The sequence below is a fragment of the Arabidopsis lyrata genome (genome assembly GCF_000004255.2).
Source record: "Arabidopsis lyrata subsp. lyrata unplaced genomic scaffold ARALYscaffold_7, whole genome shotgun sequence".
Taxonomy (NCBI): Eukaryota; Viridiplantae; Streptophyta; class Magnoliopsida; order Brassicales; family Brassicaceae; genus Arabidopsis; species Arabidopsis lyrata.
The window spans coordinates 1,429,459-1,445,651 of record NW_003302549.1 but is presented as its reverse complement, the minus strand read 5'-3'; the positions used below and the strand labels follow the sequence as shown (position 1 = coordinate 1,445,651).

General features: G+C 33.5%; 2 protein-coding genes and 1 long non-coding RNA gene across 4 annotated transcripts; 2 read left to right on the top strand and 1 right to left on the bottom strand.

Annotated features, from left to right (window-relative positions):
• Positions 1-5,527: 5,527 nt before the first annotated feature.
• Positions 5,528-6,812, bottom strand: LOC110226157. The gene is made up of 4 exons (XR_002330252.1): positions 6,402-6,812; positions 6,117-6,264; positions 5,914-6,009; positions 5,528-5,677 (listed from the first exon to the last, which is right to left on the bottom strand). It is a non-coding gene; the product is annotated as an uncharacterized LOC110226157 (long non-coding RNA).
• Positions 6,813-7,704: 892 nt separating this feature from the next.
• On the top strand, positions 7,705-10,517 carry LOC9305070 (probable beta-1,4-xylosyltransferase IRX14). Its single transcript, XM_002868953.2, has 3 exons — positions 7,705-8,630; positions 8,741-9,313; positions 9,794-10,517. The coding sequence occupies exons 1-3, from the start codon at positions 7,900-7,902 to the stop codon at positions 10,053-10,055; spliced, it is 1,566 nt and encodes a 521-aa protein (XP_002868999.1). The 5' UTR covers positions 7,705-7,899; the 3' UTR covers positions 10,056-10,517.
• A 2,514-nt stretch (positions 10,518-13,031) lies between these two features.
• LOC9305069 (germination-specific cysteine protease 1) lies at positions 13,032-16,036 on the top strand. Of its 2 annotated transcripts, XM_021019982.1 has the most exons (5): positions 13,058-13,623; positions 13,810-14,045; positions 14,141-14,281; positions 14,369-14,413; positions 15,784-16,036. In XM_021019982.1, exons 1-5 carry the CDS (start codon positions 13,125-13,127, stop codon positions 15,988-15,990), a joined length of 1,128 nt encoding a protein of 375 aa, XP_020875641.1. In that variant the 5' UTR covers positions 13,058-13,124; the 3' UTR covers positions 15,991-16,036. The 2 variants fall into 2 exon arrangements, with proteins under 2 accessions (XP_020875640.1, XP_020875641.1); XM_021019981.1 differs by lacking the exon at positions 15,784-16,036 and having other exon boundaries at positions 13,032-13,623; positions 14,369-14,844.
• The last annotated feature ends 157 nt before the right edge of the window (positions 16,037-16,193 follow it).

Here is a 16,193-nt window from a genome sequence, read left to right as displayed (position 1 = left end):
ATCAAAATGAAAAAAAAAAGGTTTAGGTCGGTGGTCGGTGGATATTGTATGGCGTTTGGAAATAGACGTTCCATCCACGCAATAGCGATGTGCTTTATTTTACTATAATACCCTTCCAAATATCGTCATTTAAGAAGGGGAATTAAGGCCAAAACTGTAGTTCCATGCACATATTTACGCTTCATAACATTGGAAGACTAATTTGTGATAATTTATCAAATGGAACCTAATTATTTGGAAACAGTGAAAGTACCTTCGGAGTCTAATGCTTGAGCCACACATTAAGAAGAATTATATTTAATTTAAAAGCCTGAAAAATATAACAGAAAATTAATCAAAATTAGTATAGGGATTTTGTATAAGTCATTAAAATCTTAATTTTGTAAACTTGTACGTATGCGTTGTAGATGGACTGTTTTGTTGGAATCATGCGATTGACGTGTTAGATTACTAATTTAAATCTGTTTACTTTTTAATAAGATTTTAATTTTTATGCTAGATATTACTTTTTTTTTGGTAGGATGCTAGATATTACTTATTAGAATAATAGTTTATTATTAATATGCTTTAGATGGTTTAAATCAATACATAAAAATACCAAAATTCTATGTAGGAATTGTTTTTTTATTTAGTGACATGTCTACAATAATTTTTTTAGCATAAACTGGATATTTCGATTTCAAAAGCGAAAATATCTGGTGACTTAAGCGAATATTGATCTTACTTCCAAAATTCTGAAAATAGAATATAATTCTCTATTGTTAAGCAAACTTTCCTGAATAATGTATATCATTTGTTTAGCCAACATGACATCAAAGCATTTTTCATACGTGTGATTATGTCATCGGATTGCTTGGATTCCTCTCCAAAAAAATCCAATAATATACTGAAAATTTTCAATACGAGACGTACGTAGGTCCATATATGTACGTAAATATTATAGATGCGACCGACATCGAAGTCATGAACGACGTAAACCGTATAATTTTATCTTTAGATATATAAAACCACTAGTATTAAGGCCTGTGCGTTGCACAGAAAAAAATTATTTTGTGATAGTGGGTAAAAACAGTTGAATTGATTTATTTTTTCTGTCTATTATTATTTATTTTTTTGTCGAATTATAAATTGAAAGAGTAAAAATTGAGACTTAAGCCAGATGGCAGATGGAGATGGTTGCAATTTTTTTAAAGTTATTTGTGATTTATTATATAAGGATGTCCAATTTTTTTTGTCGAATAATAAATTGAAAGAGCAAAAATTGAGATTTAAACCAGATGGTAGATGGAGAGGATTGCAGTTTTTTTAAACTGACTTGTGATTTATTATATAAGGATTTTTTTTTGTCGAATAATAAATTGAAATAGCAAAAATTGAGATTTAAGCCAAATGGTAGATGGAAAAGATTGCAGTTTTTTTAAACTGACTTGTAATTTATTATATAAGGATTATACACCACACGATTTTACTTTTGCTACTATTAATTAGTTTTTTTTTCATAACAATGACCTAAAGTGTCCAAAGCTTGTTATCAAAATATTTGTAGTAAACTATTTGTTTTACAAAAAGTTTCAATCTTTTCATGCATACATAATAACTATCTAAAAAAATACTATCTAGATCAATAACAAACAAGCAAAACTCATTGACAAAAAAAAAAAAAAAAATCATACATCTCTAACTTAAACATCATCGAAGATAAAACTGAAGAAACTGAAGGCTGATTTGCTGATTTTATAATCTAGCTTTTGTCTGTGTTTATTAAACAATTCTTCTATATAATCTGCCACTTGTTGCTTGTTTAATTAGTGCCGAAAAGAGATGCAAGACATTTCTTATACTCCATTTGCACAAAACAAAAAAAAAAAGACATTTCTTATACTCCATATGTTTCATTTTATAGTGATGTTTCAAGTTTTTGCATATATATTAAAACACACACAAAAAATTTCATTTAATTTACCTTTTTTACATTCAAACATTATTAACTACAACTAATTCAACCAATAAATATATATATATATATATATAATATTATTAGTTGAAAATATTAAATACATTTAAGTTTTACATAAAAAATTTGAAAACGTTTTTTAAAATAAAACAATTTTTGTCTTTGCCTTGAAGTGATAAGGAAAGAGTATAATATATCTCAAGACTCAAATGACTCCTTTGCTTTTTCTCTCTCATTTCTTTCGTTTTTTTAAAAATCCTCCTATTTTCAAGGATATACCACCAATCATATTCTATACAATCACACACTCAATTTATGAATTTTTTTTGTTGGCTATGCATGCATTTCAATATTATTTTGTTTGGGTTGGTATATCATCCTACTCCTTCTGAATAAGCAAATCATTCCATAATTTGTTAGACCAAATATATATCCACGTCATCCTGCTAAAAGTATACCAGACCAAAATATACCAGACTTGAAAATTGCCTTTAACTGCCTCAAAGTCATTGTGGTCTATCCGTCTAACCGTTTAGCTTGTTGTATAAATGCTAATAATGACCGCACTAGTTAAATAATCTTTTTTAAAAAAATAGAATGCAAAAAAAAAAAATTACACCATACAAAAAGAAACAGAGTGAATAGAATATATATGTCACTAGTTAATATATAGTATTACTCAATATATCATTATCACAATACGATTAATATCTCAACATCATTTTTCATTTTTCTTATTTTGGATACAATCGAGTAGTCAACATTTGTTCTCATATATCACATAATCTCAATTTCTTGGTAAAAAATGAACAAAATTGGACCATTTTTAATTTATACGTGGCAAAAGGAGTATATATGGACCATCATTATCTTTTCTGTATTATTCCGAATTTATTTTATATCCCTAAAAACAACTTATATCATAATTTTTGCTAGAATTAAGCGTATATCTTAAATAATTATGCAGTGGGGATTAGCTGTGAACTGGTTGGCACATGAACGTGCCAATTACCCAAAATTCAAAAGTTTTATTTATCTTTTGGGAGGACAAACAATAGAAGCAAACCCTTGAATCGATGAACGGATAAAGGACCACAGACATATATATAGTTTACGTACCTTATGGATCTCCACAATTCTTTGCATTAAACCATGATAATTTCATTATATATAGAAAGTTTAAAGAACACTCGTGCCTTCTTTTAATTTCGTTTCATTATGCATGGAAACTATATTAAAATATCTGAAAACTTTCTGCTTTTACAGTTAATAATACATGTGATGATTCTATAGTCTATACAAAAAGAAACTAGTTCTCTTTAATCGTGGTGTTTATATTCGAACACAAGAGTCATTGACTCATTGAGTCAACATATCTAAAAAGGTTTGATTAACAACACAATCTGTTGATCATTACTAACTCATGGTTCAACGATTTTGTTAATATACATGAATTCATCGATAACGCTCGATCTAAATTCAAGTACATTGAGATCGATGTGGACAATACACTCATTTTAAAAAACGCATGTTATTGTTACGTATTTTCCCCAAAAATGTATGGGTCTTTTTTTTCGTTTTTCCTTCTGAAAATTATAAAACTTTTGTGGCATGTGACAAAAAATTTGCCTCGATTTACTTAGTGCACGTAATGAATAAAATTGTTAAATCACTTAAAAAACGTGCTGTTATGAACTTACAAGCTTGCTAATTAAGTTTATTGAATTGCAGGGACGTTAGACAACGCGTCAAGGTCGCATTTTACGTCAAACCGTGGAAAATGAAATTCTATTAGATTTTCATACATTGCTCTACTCTCGAGAAATAGTCGTTATTAAAAAGTTTTACTAGTTATGCTTTTTTCTCTTAAAATTAAGTATATAACAAAGTATGAAATCTTTCGGGATGTATAATTGTACCTTATCTATTACAGTCTTTCTCTGATGAAAACTTACGTAATCTCCTTTGAAAAAAAGAAAAAGAAAACCTACGTATTCTACTAATATATACTTCTTGTTTTTTTTAAGTTTGATGTTTTGAGTTTTGCACATAAATTAAGAAATAAATTTTTTTTATTATTTAATTAAAAATATATTATTATTTAAATAGAAGATAATGTGTTTGTTACTAACAATGCAACAAAAATGAGGGTTTCACATTCCATCATTACTCTATTTTTCTATTTTAATTAATTTAAATAAAATAAAAACATTAAAGAATAGCCAAAACATCAAACGTGAGAGAACAAAAAGGAGTAGAGAGAGATACATGAAAACAAGAGAATTACTAGAGCAACAATTAAAGTATGTACAGCAAAAGTTCTGACTTTTATTAAAATTGTGAGAAGGGTAAAAAAGTAATAAGACTGTAAAAGTAATCTGCACCTGAAGGTCAAAAGGGCACATGTGAAAATTAATAAGACTTGTGAGATTAAAGGAAGGTGTAGTTTTTATTTATTTTAATTTTAATTGTTTGTTTATACAATTATTGGAGCTCGATTTGTCAAGATCGTAGGTAAAGTACATTTATATTGTCCAAAATCTGGTTATTCGGCGTTTTACTACTTGACTTATTACTTGCGACAACTGAATTATTGAAATTAAATTATTGACTATTTTTTTCTTTGGTTTTTTTCGTCAAATTATTGACTTGTTACTTATACACCTGCATCGAATTTATATAATTTAAAACTCATTATCATCATCTCTAACTTGAAATTGTAAACAAGTTTATCTTTATGTCGAGAGACATTATAAAACAATATCTTCTTTTGAATAGTAGGGATATTACAAGACCGGACTATCAAAAAGTAGTTCGACTCTTAAGATCTTACCAAGTTAGAACTTGCTTTGGTCCGGCCTCTAAAAAATCAGTTTTGCAGTCTGAGAGTCGTGTTGAATTCGATCAAATCTCTCTTTCTATGACGAATAATTGTGGACGTATTCACACAAAATCATATCAAAAATATCTCTAAAGTTTTTGGCTATTTGCATAATATTTTCACTTGTATAGTCGTCAGAGGACAAATGAACTCTACTTTCTACATATCAGCCCATTATGAACCAATCCAGGATCATAATGGAAGCCCATGTTTTTTCTCTTGTAGTTGCAGAATTAGTTCGCATTTTGACACAAAAGTTGTTTTTCTTATTTGTTTTTTTTTAACGCAAAATTTGTGTATCCACTAAACACACTAAACAAGCCAAGTTCATACTCGATAAAATGCTGCGTGATAAAAAAATTTGTACATTTTTTGTGGATGAACCAAAAAATTTACTCGATGTAGTTTCTGTGGATGAACCAAAAAATTTTATAACACATTTTTTTTTGTCTGGGTGAACTCTAGAGTGTCAAACGAGTGCATCCATCTGGGTTGGGGAGATTGCGATGAGCCCATTAGTCACTAGGTTATGTCCATTTAAGTATGATGCTTTAGGTTTAACACGTAAATTAAATTTTTTTTATAGTATTTCATTATTTTTTTTTGTTAGTTTAATAATGATGTTTACAAGTAAAAGTAATAATGATGTTTTGTATTTGTGGAAGAAGAAAAAACTCCAAAACATCAAACTATAAGGAACAGACGGAGTAATACAATTACAGACGGTAATACAATATTTTGTGAACCTAAAAAGGTTTGATCCGAGGCAAAGTCATTTTTCTTTTACCAAAAGAAAAGGGAAAAAGTTAAGTTCTTTCTTTTATCTTCTTCCTTAACAAAACCTACGAGAGCAAAAAGAAAATTGTAACAAATCTCTCACTAACCATGAAAGTTGGTCACAAATACCAAATCATAAAGACTCTATATGTAGGCTAAAATAGTATATAAAAATTAATAGAAAGTGTTTTAAATCAATTTAATAACCCAATATTAAAAAAAGTCAGAAAAACTGAACAATAATCAAGAAAAGAAATGTAAGGATCAGAAGAAGATAAATATAAGAATTGATGAAACTTACCTTCAACAATGCCGAAAACGAAGAGGGATAATGTGAAGATCATCTGGGTCTACATGCCGTGGACCTTATCTGACAGCATGACTGTGAGACATCTGTCTAAATTCCAATAGTAAAATCTAATTTACTGTAATTTTTCTCATATGTAAAAAAAAATCTCTCAAAGCTGATTTGCACCAACATGACAAGAAACATCAGGTTCTTACCAAACCTAAAAGCAGAGCCTGAATCCTCTTCTGGTTCTTCATTACGATGCAGAGAGATTATAAGATCACAGAGGCCAGAGCAGAGCAATTTTGATAAACCTTCGACTTGTTGTTACTTACCTTTCGTTGCAGAGAACTTTCAAGAACACTGAAAAAACAGAGGAAGAGATGACATTAGAAAAGAAAAATTAAACACTATGATGTGTAGACTTGAAACTGACGATACTTTAGTGACAAGAAAAAGTGACAAAAATGCTTCGAGAGATTACATCTAACAACTCTTACCAAATCTTGAAGAAGTGACGATGAAACTTTGGATGAAAATGCTTCAAGGGTTTGACTACGAGAAATCTTGGATGAAACTTTGCTCTCTCTCTCTCTCTCTCGTTTTTGAACAAAAGAAAAAAGAAGGAGCCTTTGCTTTGTGAAACTATGAGAATTGTAAGTGATAATATAGACGAAGAAGAAAGGATTGTGGTAAGTAAGTTTCTGAGCAAGAGTCACTTATATAGGCAGCTTGGATTTGTTTTTCCAACGGCTACTTTCCTAACGTTTATATTTTTTACCGTTGTAAATTTTTGAGTCTCAAATCTATGAATTTGTTTTTCCAATGCTACTTTTCCAACGTCTATATTTGTTACCGTTGTAAATTTTTGAGTCTCAAATGTATTACCGTTTGTGAATGAGTTGACACTTTCACATCACACCTAGATAAAAAAATTATTACGCAACCAACAAAAAGCGTTCACAATAATAAGCCCAATGGGCCTAACGAGGCCCTGATTAGGATTGGTCATGACTACTCAATTAAGTAGGATTCATAACAAGTCACTTGTTAATTGTTATGTTCCTCATATCTTTGTTCAAATGCCTTTTTAAGTAATAACGCAATGGAAGTATATATATACTAAACACATATCTTTATATATTTTCTTGCAAATATAATTTCATAAATCTGAATATACATGTCTGTGTATGATATTTATGCTTTGACACTTTGGTGGCGCAGAGTAATCATATTTATGCTTTGTGTGCAAGTGAAAACGAACCAATAACAACAATCTTTATAACTTCCCCACCAAAACGAACCGATAACAACAATCTTCACAACAAACAAACCGAGATCTAAACCAAAACCCTTCAAACCATGTCATTTACCGGACCAAACTGTACACTTATTATGTCTATGATATGGCGGATACGTCGTTGTCATGGGCCTTACTAATGGCCCATTACAGACATTCGTAATCAATCATTTTGGTTAGTCTTTCCCAAATTCGTATACATTCCTCCTCGATAATCACTTTTAATAGTCATAAATTAAAACCATATGTATTAATGAAAAAAACAAAACACATTACATTGTTATGCCAACATTTAATTCAAATATTGAGGGATGTTTAATGTTAACACCCGAAATTTCCACAAAAATTATTACCAAAAACAAATTGACTTTTTTTTTGGTAGGGACCAAAAACAAATTGACTTCAATTAGAGACATATTAAAACGACCCTAATTTTACTCAAAATTTAATTGAAAGATTTAATTCCCCAATAATAAAACGACACGTGTATCACCTTGTCGCTTTCCTCTGCTTCTTCGATGGCGTTGCATCGAAGCATCAGAGATTGGTATGGTGGTGGTGAGAGAGCAGCAGCAGCAGCAAGAAGAGAAAGCGATAATCGAACTGATTAAGATCGTGAAATCGAAGTAATCTTTTGTTGCTTAATCTCAGATCTTTTGATAAGGAGGAAGAAGCAAGAAGAGAGGTCAACGAAGAAGATGAAGCTCTCTGCTTTACATCAGAGTTACTTGAATCGTCGGAGTAATAGCTTCAGATCTCCGACGTCTCTTGATTCTTCCGTTGATGGCTCCGGGAAGTCTTTAATCGCTGTGTTTTGGCTTATCCTGCACTGTCTTTGTTGCTTGATTAGTCTAGTCCTCGGGTTTCGTTTCTCCAGATTAGTCTTCTTCTTCCTCTTCTCTACTTCTTCAATGAATCTCTACTCTGCTCCGTTTCGTCCTGACTTACCGGTGAAGCACCTCGATGTTCACACAATCGGCCGTAATCTGGATCCCGGAGCAAACGGGACGGTGGCGATGGCGACGAAGAGCTCTCGTGTTGTCGTTGGAAGACATGGGATCCGGATCCGGCCTTGGCCGCATCCGAATCCCGTCGAGGTAATGAAAGCTCATGGGATCATTGAGAGAGTTCAGAAGGAGCAAAAGACCATCTTTGGGATGAAAAGTAGTAAGATGGTTATAGCTGTGACACCTACTTATGTGAGGACTTTTCAAGCTTTGCATTTGACTGGTGTGGTGCATTCTTTGATGCTTGTTCCTTATGATGTGGTTTGGATCGTTGTTGAAGCTGGTGGTGCTACTAACGAGACGGGTTTGATTATTGCTAAATCAGGACTTAGGACGATTCATGTTGGGATTGATCAGAGAATGCCTAATACTTGGGAGGATCGTAGTAAATTAGAAGTCTTTATGAGACTTCAAGCTTTGAGGCAAGTTTTATACAATTCTCTATTGCTTTTTATCTCTTTTGTTTGCTTAGTTTATTTGTTGGTATACAAATTTGAAGCTGAAAGTGATGATCTTGTTTTGGTGTGTTTAGAGTTGTGAGGGAAGAGAAGCTTGATGGGATTGTGATGTTTGCGGATGATAGTAATATGCATAGTATGGAGTTCTTTGATGAAATTCAGAATGTGAAGTGGTTTGGTACTGTTTCTGTTGGGATATTGGCGCATTCGGGGAATGCGGAAGAGATGGTTATGTCGATGGATAAGAGGAAAGAGATGGAGAAAGAGGAAGAAGAGGAGAGCTCTTCGTTACCGGTACAAGGTCCTGCTTGTAACTCAACTGATCAGTTGATTGGTTGGCATATTTTCAATACATTGCCATATGCGGGGAAGAGTGCTGTTTATATAGATGATGTTGCTGCGGTGTTGCCTCAAAAACTGGAGTGGTCTGGCTTTGTGTTGAACTCGAGATTGCTTTGGGAGGAAGCTGAGAATAAGCCAGAGTGGGTTAAGGACTTTGGGTCGTTGAATGAGAATGAAGGTGTGGAGAGTCCTTTGTCTTTATTGAAGGATCCTTCAATGGTGGAGCCTCTTGGAAGCTGTGGAAGACAGGTTCTGCTATGGTGGCTTCGAGTTGAAGCACGCGCTGATAGCAAATTCCCTCCCGGGTATACCTTTTTGCTCAGTACATTGTTGTATCATTAACCATCTTGCAATCTTGTTGAAGAACGGATAGGCATTAAACCGAAATTATGAATAGCGATTTAGGAAGCAGGTCTTTAGTCACAAGGAATGTAACAACTTTTGCTTGACTTATGCATAAGTTAAAATTAGGGATTAGTTAGTAAGTTTTGACTAGTATCATATATTAGTTGGGAGTGTGAAAATTTAATCTCACCAAACATTTGCGTGAGGTCGGTCCAATTTCGTCCTAGTTCGTAAGTGTCTCATGTTGATGTATTGACGTGACCACTCCTCTTTTTTGAGTCATGAGGCTTAAACTCTGTCATTGAATGTGTCTCTAGTATAATCTTTGAGTTAGAACAAACTAAACTACACACAAAATGTTTGTGTTTTCTGAGAAGATGTTGATGTTGGTATCATATTGTCTGATTCTGTTCTCATTTTTTATTGTTCTCTGAATACAGATGGATAATTGATCCTCCGTTAGAGATTACAGTCGCGGCTAAACGCACTCCATGGCCAGATGTTCCTCCTGAGCCACCAACCAAAAAGAAAGATCAAATGCCATTATCCCAAGGCAACACCGTCGTGGTAATACCGAAGCAGCAACAACATTCAACCAAAATCCGAAAACCGAAACGCAGAAGTAAGAAAAATAAACACGAACCTAGACCAACGGATACACAAGTTTATTCATCTTCGTCTAAGCATCAAGAAAGAAACTGAGAAAAGAAGAAAAAACTTTTGAGAGATCAAGAGGTCCTTCTACTATTATTATTCATTTGTTACCAAAGTTTTAGAGAAATCTCAGAGATCATCTTCTCCTCCAGATACCGCAAATATTACAACTAACGGAGAGGAAAACAAAACCGGGAAAATTAGATTACGATGATGGAAGGTATACAGGTTTTTCGGGGAATGATGATCATTCGTTTTTCAACTATCGTTTTATTTTTGGTCTTTTAAAACTTATCTTTATTAGTAACAAATCAAAGATTGTTTGTTTCAATGTTCTTGAGGGTTACAAAAAGTGTAGAAACAAAACTTTGAGTTGTATAGTTTTGTAAGCATATTTTCTCAATTCATTTATGTTTTCTTACATAGAAGCATTATCTTCTCATGGACCCAAAACTTGAAAGCCGCCCTCGATTTTACTTATATTGATGAAATAAATCAATTTTACTTTTACAAGTTCATATTTTTGTGTATATATTATTGTTGATTTATCTTGTATCCATTATGACACATCCGATATGATGCAAGTGGGCTACTACCGAATGACTAGATCAGCTAAGATTGGTTAGAAGCTACTAGTAACTTGAGAAAAATTAAAAAATATTTGAGATGAAGACATTGGAAAAGATACCCTCGTGAGAAAGAAATGTGAAGAAAGTAAAAAAAAAAAAAAAAAACAGAATCATAGAAGAAAACAGAGGAATTAAAGGGAGAGACAAAGACTGCAAACAGATTCATAACTGAAATAATGGAGGAAGATAAGGCGGTTTTGTCAGAAGATCACATGTCTTCTTTAACCACTTTTTTCCCTTTTTTGTTTTTTTTTTTCTTTCTTATATATTATGGTCGTACCAATGGGTTCGTGTCCTTTGACCATTTTACAATTCACATCGGTATGAGTCGGTTTCTTTGGATTAGGTTTTTGAATTTCCAATTCTTAAGCGAGAATCAAACATGCCATAAATGTTCCCATGCTTCGTGCGTAGCTTAGCTTCTCCCATACAGAATCATATCCAAAATTGAACAGAATTACTATAAAGAAACAGAGAAACGGTCACCTTTTTCTTTAGTTGTGACATGTCAGAAACACGAGCGAGACACTTTTGCTTCTTTAACCTTACCAAAAGCCACTTCCGTTTTAAACTCCGTTAGAGACACCTCTTTGCCTCTCATTTCCTCCAATCCCAATTTTTCTCTTCTTTTTCTAGTTTCAAATATGTTCCCAATTATTTTTCTAGTTTCATATGTATATGAAAGATCCAACGGTCAAGATGGGACGGCGCCTCGTGGGTCGTGAGCAAAGAAGCTGCCGTGAAATGGGAACATCTCATCCACCCATCATTCAAGATTCCATTCTCTTTCTTATTTATTCTATGAATCTTCATAGAGATATCTTTATATCATCAACTATTAAAAAAGAGACCACACTTGGAAGCCAAAATGAATTATTTCAGACGTGAAAATTATTAAACCAGACCACAGTTTCTTGGAAATTGATGTAACGTTTTGATTTCAGAAGTTCTCAGACATCTATACCTAATTAAACTCTCCACAAACTAATGTCAATATGCTTGCATGTGTTTGGATTAAAGTTTACAACTTACTAAATCCAATGAATATGTATATTTATATATATATATATATATACACACGTATTTATATAATATGAATAATTCGATGTAAATAAATTAGATCACGAAGAAGATGTAAATAAAGTTTACAATTTATTTTATTTTATTTTATTTTGACAACATATTGATCAAGTTCCCACGTATATGGTAATATAGCCAATAATAAACGTTGCAGTGAGACGCGAATAGTCTGTTTGGCTGATTGACTGGAATCTACATCTTAAAGGGAACAATAATAACTACACCAGACGTAAGCCATGAGCCCCATGACAACTTTTAAAAATATTTGTATGTGAAATACTGATCGGGTTAAAAAGATCAAATAAGATTGCGTGACCATGAAAAATAACCATTTTAAAATATATAAAATAATAACGCATAGCTTTTTTTTCTTTTTTTCTTTTTTCGTCGTATATAGCTGTTGAGACGCAAAAAAAAAAAAATTAGTATACCGTCCACAATGAATATCGTTTTGCTAAAACTCCAAATGAGTGTTGTATTAATATAGCTATTTTTTAGCTGTATGTACGTCAGATACGAATAAATATGTAACTTTTTTAATAAATACGCAAATCTCTCGTGATATGGTGATGTGAACAACAAACCACGGAAAAGTAAAAAGAACAAACCATCTTATAATTAGCATGTAATATTACTGAAGAGAAAAAAGTTATTACGCTCTATTCCGTCACAAACTTAGAAGAGAATAGTAAACTATTTGAATTACAGGCGAATAGTTTGACCCCACAGATCTTCGAAGTTTGAATATCTTTTTGGTGAAATATACATATACGTCGCAAGGGAAGGGGAATTGTGTTCCCTAGTACTTTGTTTCTTGGTCGGCTGCTTAGAAATACTATGCTTTATTCTAATTTGTTATGTTGTATTCCATATAATCAGAATGTTTGATCTTTTAATCTACTTTCTTATAATATTTTTTGCGAAAATTCTTGGTGCACATGAAACTAATTTAGGAAACAAGATGTATATTTTGTTGATCAAGTAAAAAAAGGTAAACTGAATACTATTCAAACGAAGTGTGAAGACTGAAATCGATTTTTTCAATGAATCAAAACTTATTAATATCTTATAAATGGTACGTAATATAAGTATGTTATGTATTTCTTGAATCTATTTTTATTAGTACATCAAGGTATTTGTTGGCGTTGGAATCGTTGGATGGCAAAAACCGTTTTAATGTACATACCATCTTGCATGCCCTTTATTTCAAATTTCGGATTAAAAAAATTCAATTCGAACAGTCCACCATCTTGCATGCCCATTATTCCCATTTCATTATGATAGAAAAGTATACCAACTTGAAATATTAAAATACCAAAATTTTGGTTATAAATAGTCCCACAGTTTTTCATCCCTCCAAAAAACAAACTATCCCAAGTATTCCCAGCTATCCAAAACACATAACAATATGGCTCCTTCAACAAAAGTTCTCTCTTTACTTCTCTTATATGTCGTCGTTTCATTAGCCTCCGGTGATGAGTCCATCATCAACGACCATCTCCAACTTCCATCAGACAGCTGGTGGAGAACCGATGAAGAAGTGAGGTCCATCTACTTACAATGGTCCGCAGACCACGGGAAAACTAACAACAACAACAACGGTATCATCAACGACCAAGACAAAAGATTCAATATTTTCAAAGACAACTTAAGATTCATTGATCTACACAACGAAAAGAACAAGAACGCTACTTACAAGCTTGGTCTCACCAAATTTACCGATCTCACTAACGAAGAGTACCGGAGTTTATATCTCGGGGCAAGAACCGAGCCCGTCCGCCGCATCGCGAAGGCCAAGAATGTCAACCAGAAATACTCAGCCGCAGTAGACGGCAAGGAGGTTCCAGAGACGGTTGATTGGAGACTGAAGGGAGCCGTTAACCCCATCAAAGACCAAGGAACTTGCGGTAATTACTAATTATGCTTTCTCCTTTCATAATCTATATTATAAACTACAAGCATTTAACTAACGTCTATATTTACACATGTTTTGTAACAGAACAAACTTTTATGTTATATTTGTGTAACTTAACATGTAACACATGCAGCTGTGTATTGATGTTATATTTGTGTTTGTGTATTGATCAACACAGGAAGTTGTTGGGCGTTTTCGACAGCTGCAGCAGTAGAAGGCATAAACAAGATCGTAACAGGAGAACTCATATCTTTATCAGAACAAGAACTTGTCGACTGCGACAATTCCTACAATCAAGGTTGCAACGGCGGTTTGATGGACTACGCTTTTCAATTCATCATGAAAAATGGTGGCTTAAAAACCGAGAAAGACTATCCTTACCGTGGATTCGGCGGCAAATGCAATTCTTTCTTGGTAAACACACAACAAAACAGAGCCACTCTGTTTTCATTTTATTGTATAATGGAATTGCAACACCTGAAAATTTTGTATCTCTTTGTGTTTTGCAGAAGAATGCTAAAGTTGTGAGTATTGATGGGTACGAAGATGTTCCTACAAAAGACGAGACGGCGTTGAAGAGAGCAATTTCATTGCAACCGGTTAGTGTAGCTATTGAAGCCGGTGGAAGAATTTTCCAACATTACCAAACCGTAAGCTAACCAACCTTGATTTGTATTATGTAAGTACCAAAACCGGGTTTTTGATTTTAATAACCGGTTATGGTTTTATGTTGGCAGGGAATCTTCACCGGAAATTGTGGTACGAATCTTGATCACGCGGTGGTTGCGGTCGGGTACGGGTCAGAGAACGGTGTTGACTATTGGATCGTGAGGAACTCTTGGGGTCCACGTTGGGGTGAGGAAGGTTACATTAGGATGGAGAGAAACTTGGCGTCTTCTAAATCCGGTAAGTGTGGGATTGCGGTTGAAGCCTCGTACCCGGTTAAGTACAGCCCAAACCCGGTTCGTGGAAGTATCAGCAGTGTTTGAGAATGAAGACGCTCGATAAAAAATATTCGGGATTCTTATAATTGAATTAATCTCGTATTATTATTGTTTGTATGTATAGTTATTTCAACAGAAAAAAAGTAGTTGATTCATCATAAGGATATAAACTTTATAAATCCTTATGTCGATCAATTTCTTTTTATTCAAAGAAAGATTGCTTGTTTATGTATTAAGAGAAATATAATAAAATGATATATTTCTTAAGATTTCATTATTTCATCCGACGAAGAACATAAAAGAAGCATTGGTTTCTTCTTCTTCTCAACAACTTGTACATCTTTCTGCATCAGACTCTTGTCTGCTTAATTAAGCTTCTATGTCTCTCTTCCTCCATAGCTACCTCTATTTAAGACTCTTTATGATTCTCTTTTTTTTTTTTTTTTTTTTTTGCTAAGAATGTAAATATTTCATAAAAATGAAAAATATGAGGTTTACAATCAATGATTTTCAACCTAAACAAATGGTTCCATGGCAAAAAAGATAAAAACATGGAAGCATAAAATAACCACTATTTTCGGTCCATCCACTCGACCATAGCAAAGGATACTACGGGAGATAAATGAAGCGATAGACAATTTTGTTGTTCTTCCTTTGAGAGCTGCAAAAGGAGAAGGGCAAGCGCAAATTATGATCGCCGAGCTGCAGAAGACAATAAGCTTTAGAAGCCTTTCACAGGAGGTCCGAGACCGAGTTGTCAACGGAGAGGGACTCCAAACCCTTGCTCACATTCCCTCCCCTTAAATCTTGCTCTGCGCTAGCTAAAGAAGAATTCTCTTCTTTAGCCTTTTTGCTCAAATTCAACAGCAACAAGAGCTTCAATCAGTCTATTGTTCTCATCAAGAAGTGAATTCTTCTCATCTTCTTCTTTCCCATTCCAAGCCAAAATCAATTGATCTGCTTCAATCCCAAGTCTCTCATCCGTGTGTTCTTGAGCAATTCAGCTTCTTTCCTCGGGTTTCCCTATTGGGCCGTAATGGGCTTTACTTGCTCTTATAGGATTTATAATTAAAAAAAAGGATGGAAAGAACTTTAACAGAGCACCAGCAAACCGGGTTTTTGATTTAGAATAACCGGTTTGGTTTCTTTTGGCAGGGAATTTTTACCGGAAATTGTGGTACGAAACTACGAATCTTGATCACGCGGTGGTTGCGGTCGGGTACGGGTCAGAGAACGGTGTTGACTATTGGATTGTAAGGAACTCTTGGGGTCCACGTTGGGGTGAGGAAGGTTACATTAGGATGGAGAGAAACTTGGCAGCTGCCAAATCCGGTATGTGTGGGATTGCGGTTGAAGCCCCGTACCCGGTTAAGCACAGCCCAAACCCGGTTCGTGGAAGTATCAACAGTGTTTGATAATGATGACGCTCGATAATTGAATTGTGGGATTCTTATAATTGAATTTAATCTCGTATTATTATTGTTTGTATGTATAGTTATTTCAACAACAAAAAAAAAGTAGTTAGTTGATTCATCTGTCATAACGAAATTGCTTGCTTGTTTTATGTATTAAGAAACACATGATAAAATGATATATTTGTTAAGAGCATTGGTTTTCG

Coding starts and splice junctions, on each gene's coding strand:
- LOC9305069 (XM_021019982.1), top strand. CDS start 13,125: ATGGCTCCTTCAACAAAAGTTCTCTCTTTACTTCTCTTATATGTCGTC. Junction 13,624..13,809: donor CAAAGACCAAGGAACTTGCG/GTAATTACTAAT, acceptor TGATCAACACAG/GAAGTTGTTGGGCGTTTTCG. Junction 14,414..15,783: donor CGAATCTTGATCACGCGGTG/GTTGCGGTCGGG, acceptor GATCACGCGGTG/GTTGCGGTCGGGTACGGGTC.
- LOC9305070 (XM_002868953.2), top strand. CDS start 7,900: ATGAAGCTCTCTGCTTTACATCAGAGTTACTTGAATCGTCGGAGTAAT. Junction 8,631..8,740: donor ATGAGACTTCAAGCTTTGAG/GCAAGTTTTATA, acceptor TGGTGTGTTTAG/AGTTGTGAGGGAAGAGAAGC. Junction 9,314..9,793: donor GATAGCAAATTCCCTCCCGG/GTATACCTTTTT, acceptor CTCTGAATACAG/ATGGATAATTGATCCTCCGT.